This window comes from Vombatus ursinus, unplaced genomic scaffold (assembly GCF_900497805.2).
Source record: "Vombatus ursinus unplaced genomic scaffold, bare-nosed wombat genome assembly UNPS02014945.1, whole genome shotgun sequence".
NCBI classification, from domain to species: Eukaryota; Metazoa; Chordata; class Mammalia; order Diprotodontia; family Vombatidae; genus Vombatus; species Vombatus ursinus.
This window is the reverse complement of record NW_020954723.1, coordinates 21,613,538-21,637,278: the sequence shown is the minus strand read 5'-3', so window position 1 is coordinate 21,637,278 and position 23,741 is coordinate 21,613,538. Positions and strand designations below refer to the sequence as shown.

At 42.5% G+C, this 23,741-nt stretch overlaps 1 protein-coding gene across 1 annotated transcript in view; it reads left to right on the top strand.

Annotated features, from left to right (window-relative positions):
• The first annotated feature begins 12,924 nt into the window (after window positions 1-12,924).
• Window positions 12,925-23,741, top strand: part of VASH1 (vasohibin 1) — a 28,836-nt gene continuing 18,019 nt past the window's right edge. The window contains exon 1 of the mRNA XM_027844801.1: window positions 12,925-14,786. Coding sequence (XP_027700602.1) covers window positions 14,502-14,786 — 285 coding nt within the window. The 5' untranslated portion in view covers window positions 12,925-14,501. The remainder of the gene's footprint in view (window positions 14,787-23,741) is intronic.

The window sequence follows — 23,741 nt, the reverse complement described above, 5'->3', positions numbered from 1 at the left end:
ACTTAACCCCAATTGCCTAAAAACAAAAAGAATCAGATGAGACAGTGTCCATAAATGTTTTGTAAAGTTTTACATAAATATGCATAGCAACTCTTTTTTTGTAGTGGCAAAGAACTGGAAACTAAGGGACAGGGAATGGCTGAACAAATCACAACATAAGACTATAGTAGAGGGGGTCAGCTAAGTAGCACAGTGGATAGAGCACCGGCCCTAGATTCAGGAGAACCTGAATTCAACTCCAGCCTCAGATACATAACACTTACTATCTGTGTGACCTTGGGCAAGTCACTTAACCCCATTGCCTACCCAAAAAAAAAAAGACTGTAGTAGAGTATTATCACGCCATAAGAAATGAGCAAGGGAACAGATTCAGAGATCCCTGGGAAGACTTGTATGAACTAATGCAGAGTGGAGTGAGCAGAACCAGAATAACTTAAACAATAACAACAATGTAAAGACAACTCTGAAAGACAAGATTTCTGATTAATGCAATGACCAGTCATAATTCCAGAGTATAAATGAAGAAACATGCTACCCACCTCCTGACATAGAGGTGATAGACTCAAAATTCAGAAAAATTCAGAATAAAACATACATTTTTAGACATAGACAATGTGGGAATTTGTTTTGCTTAACTATGTATATTTGTTACAAGTTTTTTTTTAATCTTTTAAATGGGGTTAGGGAGAGGGAGAAAAAATAAATACAATAACATGAAACAATAAAGTACTATGTAAGCACTAGCTACTAGTACATGAAAATTAGGTCTAGAGTTAGTTATAACCACATGAACCTCTCTGTGAGGAGGTGGATAGCTCATAACTATAACACATTATACAAATGTGAATTGTTTTGTTACTTAGTTCTCTTCACAAATAAACACACAAATAATCTTTATGTGATGACATTTCCCCCAGGTATTATTGAATGAGATTCATAACTTGCAAGGCAAAAGGAACCCAAGTAGTTTCAGAGAAACATTTTGGAACCAGAAAAGAATTAGGTGGATTTGAATTCAGAGAACTTGGCTTCAAAATCTTAGGTCAGCTACTCACTGCCTATATGACCTTGCGCTCGCTGTTTCAGTTTTGGGGCCTTGGGCCTCAGTTTTCTTATTTGTAAAATTAAGGGGTTGGTCTAGATGGCTTTTGAGGTCTCTTCCAGATCTGAGTCAGTCATCCTATTAGTGTAAGAGAATTAGTGCCTTAGAATGCTTTTTAAAAAAACACAGTGGCCACTAGATGGCACTCAAAGAAGTATTAGAAAAGCTCTTTGTCAAGGACTAATGGCTGTAACTCAGATATAGGTCAACTGTATATTTTATCCCCTTTGTATTTTATCAAGTAATTAAGCTGAGCACCTGAACCACCCTTGCAGCCTTCTACCACCTAAATCCAGGGGCTGTGATCTCTCATTAGTTCATATTCCTTCTTTATCTTTCCAGACTATTCCTTATTGTAAAACAAACCACATCTGTGATTTTTTTTTCCAGTTTCTTCCTGAGAATAGCCTTCTGAAATATCAATCCGCTTACCCCTTCCACACCTGATCTAGTCTCCCAACAATCTTTCAGTCCAGGATTGATAGAGAATCCAAATTCTCCATGAAGGCTGAGTCTGTGCGAGAATCTTCCCCACACTTCCAGCATCATCTCCAAAAGACAGCTGGTGCTCTTGCCTTCTTTCACACTTTCAACTTCTTGAGCAGAACAAGCCAGAGGATTGATGTGTTCAGGGTATCACCAGCCCTAAGATTATTCCTAAAGTAAACAAAGGAGAAAGACTGCAATCATTTGTGTCCAACTCATTTAAATTTCAGCCTATTGCCCTCTTTCTAGTCTTAATAATAATAATAATAATAATAATAACCGGCCTTTACATAGTGATTTAAGGTATATAAAGTGCTTTCTATACATTATCCAATATGAGACAATCTGAAAAAGGATATATTAAGCTCTTATTATGTACATGGAACTGTGTTAGGTGCTAGAAATACAAAGTCAAAATGAAAAATAATCCTTTCTCTCAAGGAAGATGCATGATACTGGGGAGGCAATACATGTGTAATAGCTGGGTGTACAACTTCCACTGGCAGAATAGGTCCCCCAGAAAAGGCTACTCCAGGTTCAAGGTACTCCGGGTATACAACCACTAAAACCATCATTCATGAACCCTTACTAATGTGTTTACCTTTAACAATAAATGCAAGGCTCTAACTAGTTCAAAGAAAAGGCATTAAATAAAATAATCTAATGTGAAAGGTATAAATAAAAATTTGCCTCAAAATCTTGGGACACAAATTCCGCTTTTGGGAGCCAAGATGGCAGAGTAAGAAGTAAGTTGCTCTCACCATCCCTTATTATCCTCTGAAAGCCCAGAAAATATTGCCCCAGGAAAAACCCTGGAACAGCTGAACCAGCAGAAAGAAGAGGTGCAGCAGTCTGGTAACCCAGGAAGCTTGAGAGATTAACTGGAAAGGCCCCTCTTGCCCTGAGGGAAGGGGAGCAGTACAGAACAGGAGGTGTCCCAGCAAAATAGCAGAAAGCCCCACCTCAGCATACCAGGGGGAAATCCTAAACCCTAGGTGGTGGAGCAGGCAAACACCAACACCAGGACCCTGAGTGCCTCAGTACAGGCAGGGGAACCAGTGGAAACCAGCTCAGAAAACCACCACATGACACGGCATTATAAGGCAGCCAAGTCTCCCAGTGCCTCAGCAAAACTCTGGGAAGTTCAGCTTCAAAGAGGAAAGCCCCAGGCAGAGAAACACCCCACAGCAGCGAAACATCCATCTGAAAGGAGCCAAAGAAAGCAAAAGGAAAGGTCTAGTTGAGCAGGCAACCTCCAGGGGCCAGACTACCCAATCCTACCTCTAAAGTTCCGGTGTTGTTGATTACAGCCCAACACCAGCTAAGCTGCCAGAACCGTACAGCCTCCAATTGCAAGCATCAGAGGCCCCAGCACAGAAAACCAGTGAGTAGGCCCCAGGCTCCTAACACAAGAAGCTTGGGTCAGTGCCCCTGCTCCGCAGTAGGAGAGCTCAATCTTTTTAAAGGCCAGGAAATAAGCAAACATCATGAGCAAAAAGAAATGTACTATAGATTCTTATTATGGGAACAGTGAAGATCAAGGCAGAAATTCTGAAGAGGGCAACATTGTCAACAAACCCACATTTGGAACATCAAAAGGGAGTATGAACTGGTCTGAAGCCCAAAAAGCCTTCTTGGAAGGGCTCAAGAAGGATTTTAAAAGTCAAATAAGAGAAGTAGAAGAAAAATTGGGAAAAGAAATGAGAGGTATGCAAGAGAGAGTCAATAGCTTGGAAAAAAGGAAGGACAAAAATTAACTGAAGAAAACAACTCCTTAAAAAGCAGAATTGGACAAACAGAAAAGGAGACACAAAAACTTGCTAAGGAGAATTCCTTAAAAAATAAAATGGGCCAAATGGAAAAGGAAGTACAAAATCTAACAGAAGAAAACAATTTGTTAAAGATTAGAATTGGGCAAATGGAAGCTAATGACTCTATGAGAGTGAGAATCAGTCAAACAGAAACAGAAGAATGAAAAAATAGATGAAAACATAAAATACCTCACTGGTAAAACAACTGACCTGGAAAATAGATCCAGGAGAGACAATTTAAAAATTATTGGTTTACCTGAAAATCACAATGAAAAAAAAGAGCCTGGACAGCATCTTTCAGGAAATCATCAAGGAAAACTTCCTTGAGGTCCTAGAACCAGAGGGTGAAATAGCCATAGAAAGAATCCACCCATCAACTCCTGAAAGAGATCCCAAATTGAAAATGCCAAGGAATATAGCAGCCAAATTCCAAAATTACCAGGTCAAAGAGAAATTACTGCAAGCAGCCAGAAAGAAACAATTTAAATATCATGGAATCACAGTTAGGATTACTCAGGACCTTGCAGCTTCTACATTAAAAGATCATAGGGCATGGAATATGATATTCCGTAAGGCAAAGGAGCTTGGATTACAACCAAGGATCAACTACTCAGCAAAAATGAGTATAATCTTTCAGGGGAAGAGATAGACATTCAATGAAATAGGGGACTTCCAAACCTTCCTAATAAAAAGATCAGAGCTCAACAGATTTGATCTTCAAATACAAGACTCAAGAGAGACATACAAAGGTAAACGGGACAAAAAACAACAACAACATGTTATTCATAAAGGCAAACTGTTTACATCCCTACAAGGAAAATGACACTTGTAACTCTTGAGAACTGTATTGTTATTGCGCCATTTTAAAGGGGTATACATAGAGGGGGTGGGTGTAAGTTAACTTTGATGTAATGATAAAAAAAACTAATCAAGTGGGTCAAATGGATCTAAGTGCATTAATCTGATCTAACTAAAGGAATGCACTGGGAGAAAAGGAAAGGAAGAGGCAGACAAGAGTAAATTACGTTACAGGAAAAGGCACAAAAACCTATTCCAGTAGAGGGAAAGAAGGGAGGCAGATAAGCATTGTTTGAACCTTAGTAATTTCATCAGATTTGGCTCAAGGAGGGAATAACATAATCAATTAGGTATAGAAATCTAACTTGCCCTATGGGCAGTAGGAGGGAAAAGGGGAAAGAAAAGGGAGGGGGGTAGAAGGGAGGGAAGAAGTAGTAAGGGTAAAGGGGAAGAAAAGGAAGGGGGCTAATAGAAGGCAGGCAGGACTGAGAGAGGTGGTGGTCAAAAGCAAAACACTAGTAAGGAGGGAAAGGGAGAAAGGAGAAAGAAAAGCATAAACAGGAAAGAAATAGGATGGAGAGAAAGTCACAGATAGTAATCAAAACTGTGAATGTGAATGGAATGAATTGTCCCATAAAATGGAAGCGGATAGCAGAATGGATTAAAACCATAATCCTACATCATGTTGTTTACAGGAAAATCTTGGGACATACTCCCCCACATATATACAAATCAGCCGTGGGAAGAATGCAGACATGTAGGTAATAAGAGTGGAAAGGCCCCAACATAGGGAATAAGTGTGGCCAGGGTGCATATATGGAGATGTGGACACATATGACCACTGTGGACAAGTATAGAGGCAATTCTTACCTTGGACAATTCAGGGATGCTGATGTCTTCTAGGGCTTTCCTTAAGGTGTTACCAGGCCTGCTTCCTGAAGGTTTCTGCTAGCTACATCCCGCCAGATGATGCTCTGCTGAATGTGTGACTAATACAGACTACTGCCAGGGTTCCGTGTGGCAGAGAAGGGGAGGAAGTGTGTTCCAGTCATGAAAAAAGGCATGAAATCAGTAGAAGGAATACAATGTAATGGGAACAACTGGTATAGAAATTTGGCTAGAACATAGAGTGTGTATAAGAGAGTGATATACAATAAACCTAGAAAGACTGACTATGGCAGTGGATAGGATGCCTGACCCAGAGTTAGGAAAACTCGTCTTTCTGAGTTCAAATCTGACCTCAGACACTTACTAGTTGTGTGACTCTGGGCTGGTCACTTAACCCTATTTGCTTCAGTTCCTCATTTGTAAAATGAGCGAGAGAAGGAAATGGCAAACTACTCCAGTATCTTTCCCAAGAAAACCCCAAATGGGGTCATGAAGAGTTAAACATGACTGAAAAATGAATGAAAGGCTTTGAATGTCAAAGAGTTTATAGTTTATCCTTGAGGCAGTAGGGAGCCAATGAAGCTTCTTAAAGGAGTGACATGATCATATCTGAGCTATCGATTAAGAAACTTGATGACTGTAAGAATCATGGTGTCCTCAAGAGATATAGTAAAGTTAGGAGGAAGGGTAGAAATAGGAAGAAAGACACTGAAATATGTTTTGGACATGTCATTCAATAAAAATTAGATGCTTATCATTTGCCAGGCAAAGTGACATGGTTAGACCTGTTGTAGTCATTGCCAGAACTGCTTAGCAGCATGTGAGTAGCAATGGAGAAGGAAGGTGATAGGAGGAAACCAGGGCCAAAGTGTAACAAGGCAGGAACAGTTCATGGGACAAGAGGACAGAAGTTTTGAGAGATCAGGAAAGTATATAACTGAACGATTAATGACAGTGTCAAGATTGGGAAAGAAGGAAAGAGGAGCCATAGTAAGGTGGTGACATGAGAGAACATCAAGAAAAATAACTAAAGGACACCATAAAAACAAAAACTAGTTTTCAGAAGATTGAGGCACAAGGTGAGATAGGAGTCTATGGTCATAAAAAAGAATATCTGAGTTCTTGATCAAGGAGGTAGAGCATTTATAGGTGTTAATGAAATCAAGGGTATAATTAACCCTGTGTGAGGCTGAGATATATTGAAGGACTAAGTCATATGAGTTAGGGAGATTGATGAATTGGAGGCCAAGGTGATTGAGGAGGTGTCAACATGTAGCTCAAATTCTCCAAGTATAAAAGTGGGTTTTGGGGTAGAGAGGAATATTAAATTTCTTGAGAAAAGATTCTCACAACAGCCTTATGAGATAAATATCCATATCCCCATTTTACAGATGAAAACAATGAGACTAAGAAAGGTTAAATAGCCTACCTATGGTCACACCAAGGCAGATTCTGAACCTAGCTAGATATCTCCTGACTTCATGTTCATTGTTCTTTCTACTAATTGCCCTATAGCAGTAACCATCAAACTCCAAAGACTTGAAAAACTTTTCAGTCTCCAAAGTAGTCTGCACTGCCATTTACCTATTCTTCTAATGTCATTTCAGGCTGTCATAATTCATTCATTCACTCATTCAAGAAATATTTATGAAGCACTCACTTAATTGCCAAATAAGTTACAGCTTTTGCAATTATCTCTGTATTGGACTAAAACACAGTCCTGTTGTGGTTAATGAGGACAAGGGGCCACTCAACCAACCCCTTCTTCCTCCACTCATTACCAGGGAACCAAGTGCTGACCCACAGCTGACCCATAGTTCTCCATGCCCTCCTTTACAACTATCTTTCCCCCCCATCCTTGTTTCTCTTTGTCCCACACCCAAGCGGCTGAACAAGGGCTCTTTGCTATCTGAACAGAACACAAACATCAGGATTCCCTCAAGGGGGTTCATCTATAACTTATTCTATTGGTGTTTGTTGGTCTGGCTTCCTTTGGAATCGAAATCACAGGAAATCTTCAGGATTGAAATTTCCAAAGGTCCTAAAACATTGAGAAAGAAGGGTACAAGGGGAGTGAGGGAAAACATTTTGTTTACTTGATTGTTTGATGCCTTCAGTAATGGAGTGTTATTTCACTTCTGGCAAAGGCAAGATAATGGAGTCATTGTGGACTGGTCTGGAGCACATATGTCGCCTGTTTATTTTGCAGCCCGAATGGGCACCTTGCCCTGTTCACATGGGCATGGGGCTCTCACTGTCTGTTGAATACTATGTGAGACTCATTATTATCCCCAGGCCACTGGAGGAAAAAAAAATCTAAAACTCTGCCTTGTTTCACAGGGCTCCATTAGAGTGAAGGGAAGGGGCACCTCAGTCTCCCTCATGGCCAGCTGTGACCAGCTGTGACCAGCTGTTGCTCAGAGGCTCATCTGAAAAATCATTCCTCAATGTGCTAAGCATCCAGAGCAGGCAGAATTGAATGGAGGAACTGTCTTGGAACAAAGCCTCAAAGAAACTCAGTATAGCCAGGGGTGGAGAGGATGAAAAATAGGCAATAAAAGAACTTAAGTGAGGATTGGACAAGAGGGAATTAAGAAAGAGAGGCCTGAAAGAGCTGGTAACTGAACCAATGAGTCTATATGGATACATCCTTGAGTTAGAAACCCTAATCATTAAAGCTGTGACCTTACAAAGCCATGAGGATATGTTGACTTGAACAAGTCCTAAACCTACCCTGCGACCCAGGAGAATATAAGTAGACCTATTTTATATCTTGTCTTTGTACCTCCAATACCTAACACATGCTAAGTACTTAATAAATTGAGTCAAGTTGAATGACTCAAGAAAATAGACCTGTTTTACCTCAAGTAAAACTTGGTTTTACCCAAGACCCTGTAGCTTGTTAACTAAATCATAGTTTAATGGAGACCTGGTAGTCCCAGCTCTGGCATTAACTTGCTATGTGACTTTAGAGAAATCATTTTGCTTCTCCAGGCCTTATTTTTTCCATCATGAGTAGGGATGTAGTATAGTAGAGTTAGACTTGGCTGGAAGACCTGGGTTTGAATTCTTACTCTGACACTTACTAGCAACGTGACCATGGGTGAATTAGTTTATCTCTAAGAACCTCAGTTTTCCCAACTGAAAAATGGAGATAATATTTGTACCACTGACCTCACAGGACTGTTTTAAAGAAAATGCTTTACAAACTTCAGTGTTATATAAATGTGAAGTATTACTATATATAAAACAAAGAGGATGTATTAAATGATCTTTAAGGTTCCTTCTAGTACTAAATTTCTATGAGGTTATTGAAGTCACTTTTCTTGGTATACTAGCATCTCACTTCCTGTTTCACTGATTTTATTCTAGCATTTATCAAATGTGTATTATGTGCCAGGTATGGTGCTAAGTACTGGAGACAAAAGACAAAATCAAAATATTTCCTGCTTTTAAGTTTACATTCTGTTGGAGAAAAGTAATATATCCACGACAAATAAATGTAAAAGTACATAAAGTATATAAAAAGTAATGTAATTTTATTAAAAAAAATTTATTAAAGTAATTTTATATCCATAAAGTATGTGAAAAGTAAAAGACAATAGTACTCCAGGGGAATCAGGATAGGTCTTGCGTCATACTTGAGCTGACCTGTGAAGGAAGCTAGGGATTTGACCACCAGACAGAGATGCATTGCTGAGTTCAAGGTTAGCAAATAGTCCAGTGTGGCTGGAGGAGAATCATGCAATTTTGATTTGCCATGGACACTTGCTGATTGTCAGGGTCACATTTGATTCCTGACCCTTTCTGAAACAGCCAAGATCCTGGCTCCTGCATATGAACAACTTCAGATGGAAACTCAATCCTAGGTATTGGAATAACTTATCACCTGTTAACCACCACCTGTAAGTGATGCACTTGAGAAACAGGCCTGAAATGCAATTCCTCCACACCTTCCACTCCATTGTCACCTCTTAGAACTCTCTGCTTCTACCAAGCTTTAGCTCAGATGCTAGTTTTCTTCTACTCAAGTACTTCCCTGACTCTCCCCCTCCCCTAAAGTGTTAGTTCTCTCCCTCTCCTGGAATTTCTTGATATATACTTCATAAAACCATAGATTCAAAACTGACCTCCAAATTTATCTAATCCAATCTCCTCATTTTGCAGATAAGGAAACTGAGGTCAGGAATTGAATTAAATTGCCCAAGATCCCTCAAGTCATAAGCAGCAGAACTGAGATTTAAACCCTAACTTTAAACCCAATACTCTCTACTATACCATGCAGTGTGCATATTGTATCCCTCCATTAGAATGTAAGCTCTCTGAGGGAAGGGATTGTTTCATTTTTGTCTTTGTATCCACAGTGCCTACAACATTATGTCCCTACCTGGAACACAGTAGATATTTAATGCAGTAGTATCAAACTCAAATAGAAACAGGGACCATTAAACCATACATAAGGATCCCTATTGGCAGCATATTGACTTAGAAAACCACATATTAACATAATATATATATGCTATTGTATTTTTAATTATTTTGTTAAATACTTCCCAAATATATTTTAATTTGGTTAGGCCACACTCAGAAGTGTTGCAGGCTCTAGGGCTGTGTGTTTGACACCTCTGATCTAATGAAAATTTGTTGTTGAACTGAATTGACTATAGTGTGCTCTCCATAGTATTGACTCCAAGAGAGATGCCATATTAGGACCCACCAAAGAGAGGGCAGTCACTCCATTGCTCCCACAAAATTAAACAATACCTTTCTGCACATATAGTTTATGCTATCTTCATGCTGAAGGATGGCTTTCAAGAAAATTATTCCTTCTTTCCCCTTGTCACTGCAAGCTTTTGTTCACTAATGTGAACAAAATGCCTCAAGAGTTTAGCATGGTGTGGTAGAAAGAACACTGGACTAGGAGACAGACGACTGGGTGTCTTTCCACAGCCAATTGTGAAATTGTACTTCGGCTCCTTCTTGGATCTGATAGAAACTTTATGTCTTTCAGAGACAACTTGAGCCATTCCAAGTACCATCCTACAAAATTCTGCCAAGACCTAAAATGACTTTTCTTATAATAGTCAAACCCTGGGGAGTAAAGTAGACAGTACTCCTCAGTTCCTTAATGGTTAGAGTCCTTTGAAACCTTCATAATGATTCTGTAACACACACACAGACACACACACACTCCTCAGGTAGAGCAGCCCCCCCCTCCCCAGAAGTATCCAGTATATACTGTCAAATTCCTTAAGATACTTAGTTTCACATTGCTCTTTCAAGCTAGAAGAAAGTCATACAGTCTAGACCTGTGGTGAGTAACCTTTGGCCTTGAGGCCACTTGTGGCTCTCTAGGTCCTTACATGTGGCCATTTGACTGAGTCTAAGTGTTACAGAACAAATCCTTTTATTAACAGGATTTGTTCTGTGAAGTTTGGACAACTTGAGGACCTAGAGGGCCACATGTGGCCTTGAGGACCCAGGTTCTCCATCCCTGGTCTAGACACCTCCTTTTACTGATCAGAAACAGAGTTTTCTTTTCTATTCTAAGGTTGGTAGAAACTAGAATGGTGTCAAAAAATACAGTTCTTTAAAAAATAAAGTTCTTTAAAACTAGAATAGTGTCAAAAATATAGTTCTTTAAAATACATATATACTCAGAGTCCCCTTCAGGAATTATCTAGTATATCCTGTCAGATTCCTTAAGATACTTAGTTTCACATTTGTCTTTCAAGCTAGAAGAAAATCATACAGTCTAGAGTAGACCCCTCATTTTACAGATCGGAAGCAGAGTTCTCTCCTCTACTCTAAGCTTGGTAGAAACTAGAATGGTATCAAAAATATAGTTCTTTAAAATATATACACACACACCTACACACACACACACACACACACACACACACACACACATACACACATCTCTTACGGAATTTAAACAAGTCATGTTTCCTGTCATCCAATTCCTAGAGATTTGGTTTCAGAAAATACCCTTCTATCCAGTGTTTAATCTCAATGCATTATCTCTGCAAAACCAGGAGATGCAACAGTTATTGTGGCTGATCTCCCTTCTCACATCCCCCCAGTGTCCTCCCATACCTACTGTTCGAAGAACTCAAGAGTTCAAGTCACCTTGCCAACAGACACACATATATTAAAGCTGAGTTCCTAAAGGATGCCTTTCTGAAAAGTCATAACCATGTAGGAGGCAGGCTAGGGCACTGTCCTCATGTGCCTCATTCCTTTGGCCTTGACTGATCTTGCTGGACCCTCCAGATGAGTTTCCCTGGGAGAAGGGATACTAGGGGACTGGATCTGAAAGGTAATCCATAGGTAGGTGCCTTCAGCAGTCAATCACCTGCCTATTCAATAAATTCCAGTGGTTCCCTATTGCCTCCAGAATCAAATACAAAATGTTCTCATTGGCAATCAAAACCCTTCATAACCTAGGTCCCTTCTACCTTTCTAGTCTTGTGCTTTTCAATCTGGTGATATTGGCCTCCTGGACAGTCCACCAACAAGACACACAGTCTCTAGACTCCAGGCATTTTCTTGGCTGTCCCCCATGGCTGAAACACTCTCCCTCGTCCTCTCTGACTGCTTACCACCCAGGCTTCCTTTAAGTCCCAACTGAAATCCACATTCAGCAGGAAACTTGCCCAAACCCTCCTAATTTCAGTGCCTTCTCTGTATTATCTCCTATTTATCCTGTACATAGCTAGCTTTGTATATGGCATGCTGTGTCCCCATTGGATTATAAGCTCCTTGAAGGGACTGCCTTGCCTCTTTGTGCATTCCCAGGATTTAGCACAGTTCCTGACATTTAGTAGGCACTGAATAAATATTTATTGACTGATTGACTCCCTCTAGGGCATGAGTTACCAAGGGTTACCATTTAACCCCTCAATTCTGAGTGTCAGTTGTAGAAAGCAGAAGAGGGAGGAGTGCTAGATCTGTTACTATTTACAGCCACTGACCCTTCCGTCATTCAGAATGTTAGAGCAGGAAAGATCCTTAGAAGTCATCCACTTTTTGTGGATGAGAAAACTGTGACCCAGAGAAACCAAGTGACTTACTCAAGCTCATACAGTTGATAATAGAAGTGGGACTCGAATTTTGAGCTGCTAGATGGTGCAATGAGCAGAGTGTCTGGTCTCGAGTCTGAAAGACTCATCTTCCTGAGTTCAAATATGACCTCAAACACTGTGTAACAGCTGTGTAACCCTGGGTAATTCACTTAACATTGTTTACCTCAGTTCCTCATTTGGAAAATAAGCTGGAGAAGGAAATGGGGTTCCGAGGAGTTGGATGGGACTGAACAACAAAAAAAAATTCTTATCTCTTATATGGCTCGGCTCTGGTAAAGAAGAGCCTCTGGGGAGTAAGAAAATCTAAATTCCAGTCCCAGTTCTGTCATTAACTAGTTATTTGACTGCGAGTAAGTCACGTGGCTTCTCTGGGCCTCAGTTTCCTCATCCATAAAAAGATGACTAGCCTAACCGCCTTATAACACCAAGATGCTCTGCTCATTCTTCCCACTTGGTATTGTACGTGGCCAACTTCCTCCTCTGCTTTGTCTGGAAGTCCCAGGTAAATTCCCAGATCTGCAGCGTCAGGGCGTGGGTGGTAAAAGAAAAGGGAAGCATCTGCTGCTCCGAAACAACTTTGAGGCTGAAGGGGGCCAGAGTGGGGGAGTCTACTGGCCCTTTAAAGGGGGGGACAGGGAACGCATGCGCGCGGAGTGCCAGGGCTGGAGACAGAGACACCGGGCGGAGTCTGGAGTCTGTAGGGGGGTGGGGGGGGTGGAGCAGCTGGGGTACGCCGCGGCAGCTTTGCCCTTGTTCCCAGAGGCGGCGACGGCAGTGGCAGTGGCAGCAGCATTCAGGCCATAGAGGACGCAATGAGCATATGAGCTCCCATCCCCTTCCGCTGCACCCCATGGACTGCCAGGGACCCGGGAGCAGCGTCGCTCCCTCCCGGGGCTTTGTGGCTCGCCTCTGGCAACATCCGCTGGCTGCTGCAGCTGGAGCCTGAGTCTCTCTTTGCAACCCTACCCCCATCCTCCTTCTTCCCCTCTGTCCTTCTCTCTCCACCCCTTTGCCCAGCAAGTAGGAGCCTGAGCCCCTCCTGCGCGTCCGCCACCCTGCCCTGCACCCGAAGCATCCTTCCCTGTCTTTCCTCTCCTTTCCACTCTCCCGGTGACCGCGGGCATCGCCTCCCGCCGCCTCCCATGCTGCATCCAGTCCCGGGCGGCGCCCCAGTGGCCGCAGCTCGGAGTTTGGTGACCTCAGCTGGGCGCTCAGTCTGGCCCCTTTCACGCTGCTTAAGCCCTACCAGTTGAGTTGGGGCAAGGGACTTGTATAGGGGAAGCTCTGGAATGGCATCGGTGGGGGAGCCTGGCACTGTGAAGTCACCAATCTCCCGCTAGCAGAGGAAGGGTGGAAACAAGAAGGGTCTTCTTTATATTGCCTTATCTCCTTCTCTGCCCTATCGCCCTCCCCCATTACTTCCCTCCTTCCTCTTAAAAAAAAAAAATTATAATTCCCACCGCTGCGGGTTTTGTTGCTGTCTTGGGAGGGGTGAAGAGGCAGCGAGCGGTGGTACCGGAGACAAAGACCACTTTGTAAAGGTAGTTGGACCGGGTGGGATGTGTGTTTGCCCGTCCCTCGCCCCTTGTGGTGCCCACTTCCCTGTACGGTACAGCCGTATATCCTCTCTTTGCTATCCATCCCCAGAGGGAAATAGCCAGTCCCCCCCACTCTCCCCCCATCTCTCGGCCCTCCCTCTCACCTCCCCCCTCCGCCCAGTCCCGTCTCCCTCGGAAAAAGCTGCCAGCAGATAGTGTGTTCCTGAAGCCGACTGGTCCATGAGAGCCTTGGTCCCTCGGACTAATGTCGTCTTGTGTGCCTTGTGGAGGAATTTGTTCTTCCAGAAGCTGGAACTGAGGGGCACTAAGTCAGTGCGCACTGACTTGCCCTGTCCTTTTGAAGCTGATCTGAGCTGTCAGGCTTCTGGTCCGTTAGACTTTTCTTTAACCCCAGGCTTGTGTCATTGTTCTTCCAGAGAGCTTTGGGCTGTACAGATTGTCTGTGTTTGTGTGCAGGCCTCTTAGGCTATGTTTTTTTTAGCCGCTTCTGTTTTCTTTTCAACAAATCCAAGTATTACTGCAAGGTTGATCCCAGACAACCAAGAACCTTTCTGCCCTGGAGTGTACCCTGATACTGCACTGATTCTATCTTTTTTAAAAATTATTGTTTTATTATAAATGAACCACACCCTGATTTCTTAAAGGGGCCCTGCACTCTGGTGGGTGATGTGTTGTCTCTCTGGCAGTGAGTGAGTCAATTCAGTCGGTAGTTTCCTGTGAGCTGCCTAATTTTCCTTTTCTGGAAACATTTTTTTTTTCTGAAGAGTTTGGGATGCCTGGGGGGAAAAAGGTGGGCCCTAGTGGCAGTGGTGCCATTGCTGCCTCTGGGGTCAGGAGATCTGAAACCAGTGAAGGGGCCTCAGCGCAGAGGGAAGAAGAGCAAGAAGAAGAAGGGGATGAAGACCTCCGAGATGGAGGGGTCCCCTTCTTTGTTAACCGGGGTGGGCTGCCCGTGGATGAGGCCACCTGGGAGAGGATGTGGAAACACGTGGCCAAGATTCACCCCGATGGAGAGAAGGTGGCACAGGGGATCCGAGGGGCCACAGACCTGCCCAAGGTGAGTCAGTGTGGAACTCTTTCTGAGCTCGAGCTAAAGGGGGGTTCTTGAACTTCACAGACCCAAAGGCTATGAAACCTGAGCCAAATGCATGCATAAAAGGAGTAACCGGATATTTGAGTGAGGGAGAGAGGTCCCACCTATTCAGGAATATCTTTTCCACCAGTGTCTGAAATGTTTACAGTTTAGATCTTCTTTGAGTTTCAGGCACTCTGCCTCCAAAAGGGCCTATTAAAATACACATATGTGAATTGGAAGTGATAAGACATTAAGCCCCATAACTCATCCTCCAAGCATGAATTAGTTCATCAGATTAATTTTCTGTAAGCCAACCTGGGGTGTGGAGAGGGAGGGAGAGGATGAAGAAGAGAGAAGAGAAGAGTTTCCTGTCATATAAGTCGAGCTTGGATGACTTCTTGTCCAGAGGTCCACAGGGGATTTAGAATGGTATAAAGGGGTATAGAAAAGTGTAGAGATAAGAGGTATAGAGAGTTGTCATGCTTTGATTGGATTAAATGATCCTTGAGGCCCCTTGCAGAGTTAGAATTTCTTTAGGTTCTTTAGCCCAGGTCCCTACAGAATAAGATATGGGCAAGTCCTTTTGGGAGTGAGCAGAAGTTGGGAAAGGTAGCTAAAGAACTGAACAAGTGTCCTGATCACCTGGGTTTGGATTACTAAAAGAGGAATAAATGAGGAAAGGAAGAGTCCAGGAGTGGAAGGAAGAACAAATGGACACAAAATAAATTACACTTAACAGTTTGGCCAGGGTAAATTACCTTACAAAAGCAGATAACATTGTGTCTCAACTGTGTTGTACTAAATTTGACTTGTTCAGTCGTTTTTCAGTCATGGTGTCTGACCCTTCATGACCCCATTTGGAGTTTTCTTGACTAGATACTGGAGTAGTTTGCCATTTCCTTCTCCAGCTCATTTTAGAGATGAGAAAACTGAGGCAAACAGAGTTAATCGACTTACCCAGGGTCACACAGCTAGTAAGTGTCTGAGGTTGGATTTGAACTCAGATTTTCTTGACTCCAGGCTCTATCCACTTTGCCACCCACTAAGTGCCTAACATGTGCAAATGAGTTCTGGATAAATATTCTTTGATGATAGAGTTATTGTGAGACCTAAGAAGACCACTCTCTACCCTCCCACACACACACACACACACACACACACACACACACACACACACAGTAAAGGATAGAACAACTGATATGGAAAACTGGTTAGGAAAAGATCATAGCTGAATGCTTAACATTGAATAGGATAACAGAACCTCATGCCTAAAAGGACAGCTGGCATTATCAGAAGCATCCGAGGCTGGGGGCTTCTCATCCTTACATAGGTGTAGCATAAGTATCTAAAGAGACATGCCACCTCAAGTCTGCTGTTTGGAAGCCTAGTTTTGGGTTAATGCTTCAGGTCAAGAAAATTTTTTTTTCTTTTTTCACATGAGGATTGAGGCAGAGCCACTGTGGAAAATCACTGGCCAAGTGGTGTCAATTTACCTGTGAAGAACAGTGATCAAAGATTTGGGATTCCAAGGCATAAGATATTCCTGCTAAGCAAAGTTGGTTGTAAACTCTGAAAGTGGTCTTAAACTGAGACATAGCTCTTTGATGGAGAGATGTTGGTGGATTGGTGACATCTTTTCTCAGGTGTCTTTCATCAGGAAGAGGCCCACATCTGGCCAGAGCATGATTCTAATGAAGTCAAAACCATCCTGATATATTAGAAAGCACTCTAGACTGGAAGACCTGGGTTCTAGTCCTGATTTTATCACTAACGTGTCACGAAGTGACTTTCTCAATATCATACCTCTCTGAGCTTCAGTTTCCTCATCTGGGAAATGAAGGGCTTATGTTAGATGACCTCTAATAACTTGTACGGTGCTAACATTCTCTGGTTTTTTAGCATACCTCTGCCAACCAACCAATAAGCGTTTATTAAGTGCTTACTATGTGGCAATGTGCTTAGGATACAAAGAAAAATCAAGAAGCTTATGTTTTATTGGGGGACACAACATATAGACATGGGAACATAAAAGATAAATGCAAGTAATCTTAGAAGGGATGGCATTATCACCTGAAGAGGACCAGGAATGGCCTTCTGGAGGAGGTAATGCTTAGGGTGAGTCTTAAGGAAAGCCAGGTGTTGAGGGAGGAAGAGCTTTCCAAACAAGGGAAACAGCTGGTGCAAAGGCATAGATATAGATATATATAGATATATAGGTATAGATATATAGGATATAGAGTGTCATGTGTGAGAAATGACAAGCGGGTTAGAATGGCTAGGCCACAGAGAGCATGAAGAAGACAAACAAGGTAAGAAGGGTCCAGATTATAAAGAACTTTAAAAGCCAAAGTACTTTCTCTTTGATCCTGGAGGTAATAGGGAGCCACTGGAGTTTATTGAGAGGAGAGAAGTTCTGATCATCAGACCTATGCTTTAGGAATGGAACCACTGATTCTATTCTCATGTGAGTGACTAAGTTTTGAACAGGTAACTCCAGGCTATATCCAGGCTCTAGCAAGCCATTAAGCAAAGGTATAAAGTTAGTCACAAAGGGTACTGGGGAATGGAACATAACATCTTGGCACAAACCTAACACCATCATTGGAAAAATAGTTGTTACCAGCAGTTCAGTTTGGCAGGTGCTGAAGCGCATGCTTTGTGTAATGCATTGTGTTAGTCAAAAATAACAAAACAGGCGCTACCCTTAAGGAGCTTGTCTATTCCACAGGTAGTTGGCTTCAAATATAAGAAGGGCAGCACACTGGGTTATTGGAGTTAATGTTCAGTTCGTTAGTGTGTTCTTATTTTGGTTTTTGGGTGAGAGATGAAGATAGAGGATTAGAAGGAGTTTTGGAGAGGGTTAGAAGGATTCGAATCTCCCCCACCAACAATTTTTGAGCACAGAAAAGTAGCACAGCCTGGAGACCAAGGTAAAATTGCCTTAGGTCTGGTTTTGGTGTCCACACTTCCCTCTGCCGGAAGCAGATATCTCCTGCCCCATCTCCTAGCCCAAAGGGAACCAGTGATTTAGGAAGCAGTGTTAGAAGTGCTGGGCCTGGAGTCAGGAAGACCTAAGTTCAAATCCAGCCTCAATAAATACTAGCTATGTGACCTGGGCAAGTCACTTAACCGCTGCCTGCCTCAGTTTCCTCATCTGTAAAATGGAGATAATAATGGCACCTACTTCCCAGGGTTGTCCTAAGGATCAAGTGTGATAATAATTATAAAGCACTTAGCACAGTGCCTGGTACATAGTAAGCACTATATAAATGTTAGCTATCTAGGGAAAGTTTGAGAGGGAAAATGTCAGCTTAGGGGGGTTGTTGCTAATAGTGGTAGAGAAGCAGCCTGCTGTAGTGAATTAAGGGCTCTGGAAGATCTAGGTTCAAATCCTACCTCTTATAACATGCTAGTTATGGAACCATGGGCAAGTCATTTAACTTTTTAGTGTTCTAGGCAACTCTCAAAGACAAGTTAGAGAAGAGATGCCAGTCTGGCTAATTGCTGATCTGCATTGGTAGAAGGAATTTTCTTGTTGAAATCATTGGGGGGGGGGTGCTTAAAGTGGTAGCTTTATAGACTTTCCACTTAGAATGAGATTAAAATCACAGAATGATAAAACTTCAAGGGACTTTAGGGATCATTTAGTCCAATTTCCTCCTCCTCTTCCTCCAGGTCCCCTCCTCCTTTTCCTCCTCCTCCTTTTTCTTCCTATTCATTTTCTTCATTTTCTAATTCTTCTCCTCCTGCTTCTCTTCTTCTTTTCTTCCCTCTCCACCCCTTCTCCATCCCCCTCCCCATCTTCTTCCTTCTCCTTCTCCCCCTCCCTTTCCCCTCCCCCTCCCCCTTCTCCTCCTTCATCTTTCCTTCTCTCTCCTCTCCCCCTCGCCTTCGCTCTTTCTATCCTTCTCCTCTCCCTCCTCCTCCTCCTCTTCTTCCTCTACCTTCCCCTCCCCCTGCCCCTTCCCTTCTTCTTCTTCCTCTTCTTCCTCTTCTTCTTTTTCCAAATAAGGAAAATGATGCACAAAGAAGTTGAATAATTCACCCAAAGTCACACAGCTAATTAGTGACCAAGCTGGGACTAGAATACCTAACTCTGTGCAGTGTTCAAACAATAGTGCATTAAGTATGAAACCCAAATGCCTTAATCTAAAAAAGAGCAATGAACTATCAAAGAATCCATGTGTGCTAGGGCTGGAAGGACCCTTAGAGTTCCCATAGTCCAGTAAGTTCATCTGATAAATGAGGCAACTGAGGCCCAGAAAGGTGACGAAATTTGCCCAAGTCCCAAGAGGTACAGGAGATGGCTTTAGTAATGTCCTTCTTTCTTTCCCCTACTGTATCTCTAATCTTGGTGCCCTTATTCATTTGTTCTGTGTTCAAGGGATTTTGAAAGTACTGATAAGTGCAAATGACTTAATATTAAAACCAAATAAATTATTAATAAATAGCACTTAAGTGTATAGATTTAAACGAAATTAGAAAGGGTAACAATGTGTAAACAGTGCTTTAACTACTAACTCTAGTTTTATCTTTAAATGAATATGATCTTCTGGAAATCCCTAGGCCTACCAAGAATCTCTGGCACCTCCAACAGCCTAGCAGTCAATTAAACGCTGTTTAGCAGCATCAAGGTTGATGCTTCTTCACCCTCATTCCCATCGAGTCCTTGGGAAGCATGGGTCTGCTTTCACTATCCAGACATTATCAGAGACAGCCCTATCAAATTATAGGGGAAGTGGTTAACGATAGAGAAAGAGAGTTGTCCACATCAATCCTTGAGGTTAATTTTCACTCTTTCCCTTGTGATAACTCTCCTTCTCCTCTCCATTTCTGTCTTATTTCTTGAACATCATTGATGGTGTCAGAAATAGAAAGGAAAATAAAATCATAACTGACATTTACATAACATTTTGAAGTTTGCAAAGGACTTCTGATTATCTCATTTGAACCTCACAACAGCTTTCAGAGGTAGGCACAAGAGGTATTATCTCCATTTTACAGAGGATGAAACTGAGGGTCTGAGAGTTAAGGGACTTGTCCATGGTCACACATCTAGTAAGAATCAGAAGTAAGATAGACTTCCTAATCTTCATCAACTATAAGAAAACGTTTGCCTGAGTCAGTGAGACAGTACTGGTGAGAATCTTTCCTATTTCAGCATCATTCACAGATAGACTTATGGACCTCTTTACTATGTGATATTGGAGTATAAAAGTCCAGAGGGAGAGTCCTCCTGGAGTCAAAATGCATCCAACAAAACCTGGGACTAGGATAGTTTAGGATTGTGAAAAGCATGGGGTGTGTGTGTGTGTGTGTGTATTGTATGCTTTTGAGCCTGGCTACCTGCTTTGTCTTTACAGGAAGTTTTGTGAATTGTTCCCGTTTCCCCTTAGTAATACTTGAGGAATCAACCAACAATCTTATGAAGAGTTCCTTTCATCGAACTGAAAGGGACCTTCGTGATGATCTAGTCCAGGGCTGGGGAACCTGAGGCCTCCAGGCCAGATGTGGCCCTCTAAGTCCTCAAGTGAGGTCCTTTGACTGAATCCAAATTTCACAGAACAAATCCCCTTAATAAAATGACTTGTATAAAACTTGGACTCAGTCAAAAGGCTACACGCAAGGACCTAAAAGGCCACATGTGGCCTCAAGGGAATCTTCAGCCTTCAGATTCCCCACCCCTGATTCTAATCCAATCATCCCCTCTTCTGATCTTTCATTTTCAAGATAAGAAAATGTTTCACAAAGGAGAAAAGACTAGAACCCAAGCTTATAAATTTAAGAGATTAGACCAGGCAATGTCTAAAATCTGTTCCAGCACCAAATCCTTTTGCCTGGCCTGACTCACAAATGTGTTTTAAGAATTAAATGAGATAATGTGTGCATGAAAGCCTTTTGACAGCTATAAAATGCAACATAAATATAAGGTGTTGGTGGTAATGGTAGAGGTGGTGGTAGCCCACCTTCTGCCACCTTGCCCTCCCCCAGTCTGTGTAGGTTGTATTTATTTGGAATGACAAAAGACAGATCTACAGTGGTCCTTAGGTCGCTTGGCATGGGGAAAGGAAGGCCCCAGACCTTCAGTTCTGTTGACTTATGACAGCAGCCATGTCAGTGGGGAAAGGGAGAAAAGAAGGCAAAAGCTGCTATCCCCAGCAGAGATGTGATCTGTTTGAGGAGCCAAATCTGTTGCTAGGGACAACCCAGGCAGGAGGAGCTGCCACAGGGAGGGAACAGGACAGAAGGCCAGTATTGCAACAATAGCTATGGAGCCCCAGCCCTCCTGCATTTTAAAGCTTTTCCATGTGTATCTGTCAGAGGTTGAAGGGAGAGCATTAATCTGCTAACCTCTGTGAGTGTCATAGCTCACTTCCCTTTCTCTGCTAAAATCCAGCCTCTCTCTGGATTACCCCAGTTATTTAAAGGTTTGTGACGAAGAGAATAACAAAAGCTCACCACTATGGGATGGTCTAGGTTCTTCTCTACCCGTCTCTACTTCAGGTTTCTTCTTACACTTCCCTTTATTCTAGATATGTTGGACTGCATCACTCCACAGTCACTAGCTCTTTTTCTGGGTAGCCACTCGATCTGGGGTTGAAAATCCAGGAAACTTGCTGGGCCATGGTCTTGGATCTGGACAAAGGCTGCATGATAGAGGAGATGCCCAGGACTACTGGGGCATCATCTGGCAAATAGAGGAGCCAGGGATACATGGGATGGTATGGAATGACCCTTATATTGGTGCAGGGAAACCCCAAGAGGGATGGGCTTTGTTCCCAGTATAAGCTATAGTTGGAATTTGGATTCTTTACATGGGAAGGGATCTGTCTGTCATACTTGTCTTTTTGGGCTAGCTATAATACTTGGGTTATGTGAGACCTCTCCATTGTGTGATTTATTTTTTCCCAGTCAAATTGTGGGTCTTAAGAATTTGGAGGGGAAGGAGGGGGAATCCCAGAGAGAAGGCATTGCCGGCAAATAGCTTCTATTAGTGGGAAGGCTAAGACTTTCATTTCCTGACCCCATGAGTGACTTCAGCTTGAAATGTGAAAAGGATAGAATCCAGGGAAATTTGGTGGCCAAACCTGACCCAATTTTAACCTCGCCTATTCTGTCTGCTACACAGTATTTTCCTGTGACTCACACTGAGTCAGCCCAGAGCTTCCTGTGATATTCTTCCACCCATCAAAAGGACTCCTATACTATTCTTCCTGTCTTAAATCCAGCATCTGCCTATTCTCAAGATCCTCCCCAGGGGAGATTCCAGGGCTAGAGTAGCCTAGGATGTCCCTTCTGACAAGAGTTCTTTCCCTATTCCCCACAACACTTAGCGATGGAACCAAGACACTGGAGAGAAATAGATGCAGTCATTGATAGAACCAGGTGATTCATTTTCCTAGTGGTGGTCTCTGTGCCTTATGGATGCCATGAACCACATCAGTGGTATAATAAGCAGTCTTGCCAAAAGACAATGTGAAAAGCAGGGATAATCTATTTATTTGTCTTTTGAGGCCACAGGAAGACCTCTCTGACCAAAACACATCTCCCTCCCTTTTCCCCATCTCTCAGTGTACTAGGATCTCAAATATTCTCATTATTAGTTATTGCTGTACATTGATGTATCATACCTCCAGAAAACCACTGATAGAATTTACCCGTGTTACCTGGGAGGGGATAACATATCAATTCATACACATTCACACAAGAGCATGAGTTCCTTCATCAGACAGATGAGCAGACTGTCATCTGGCATGGGGCAGGTCCCAGAGAGCATGTTACATAGAGCAAATACATCTTAATGTAACTAAACTCAAACACAGAATAAATTTCACTGTTTTGGTCCCCAGAGAGTGAGAAAGGAAGAAGATGAACCCAGTAAGAAACAAAATTCCACCTACCAATTCGGAGGCAGCCACAGCTTGAGAGTTGCTTAAGGCACTGAGGCCAAGTGACTGGCCTATGGTGCCATAGCTAGTCAGGGTCAGGGGTGGGATTTGAGGTTAAGTGTTTATAACTCCAAGACTGTCTCTCTAACTCTCTCTGCTGTGTTGTTTCTCTTGTGTTTTCTGAATCCAGATATTAAATTTCTACAAAGTAGCGTAAATCCAATATAAGGTTTTTTTTAATACCAGTGAGCCAGTTTGAATTGTACCCAAGCATGTTCATTTCTAAAACTATTTAATCAAAACAAAACTGAAATTCAAATATTCTTCAAACCTAGTCAATGTTTTGTTCCACATGAGTCTCAGTTGTTGATAGTTGAGGTCTGGGGAAAGAGACTCTGCCCACGGTAGGTAAGTCTGGATGGTGATGCTATGGGAAAGGACAGGGAGGGAGAGTGGGAGGGGGGGGAGCAGGATCAGGAGACAGTCAAAGGAAATGTTGTTGTTTGTTCTTCATTCTTAAAGAGGACCCTGATAACAGGGAAGTGAGGCCAAGACATGCAAGTGAATTGTATTTAAGTGAGGCAGGGCTGTGCAAAATCACCAGCCTTGATTTTCCTCCAGAGCCATTTGGGTCCCATGGCAAGATATAGATCAGGACAACTGGAGATGGCTCTGGGTGCAGTGGGAGACCTTGGCCTTTTTTAAGCCAAGGTCTTTAACAGGTTTCAGTTTGACTGAATCAATGCCCATTCAGTGATTAAGGCCAGGTAAGAAATGAGGCAGAGAATGGCCTCTTTACCTAGTCAAAAAAAAAAAATCAATCTGGGAGAGAAAGTCCATTCGGGTTTCTGGCCAAAACAGAAACAATTGCTATTTACATTCACTCTGAGTCAATCTGGGCTCGAACAATGACCAAGTGAGGCTTGACCTGGGATCTCTGGTTGGCCAATCAACATGGACTGAGAGGAAAGAAAGGAGGGGAGGAAGGAAAGAAAGAAAGAAAGAAAAAGAAAGAAAGAAAGAAAAGAAAGAAAGAAAGAAAGAAAGA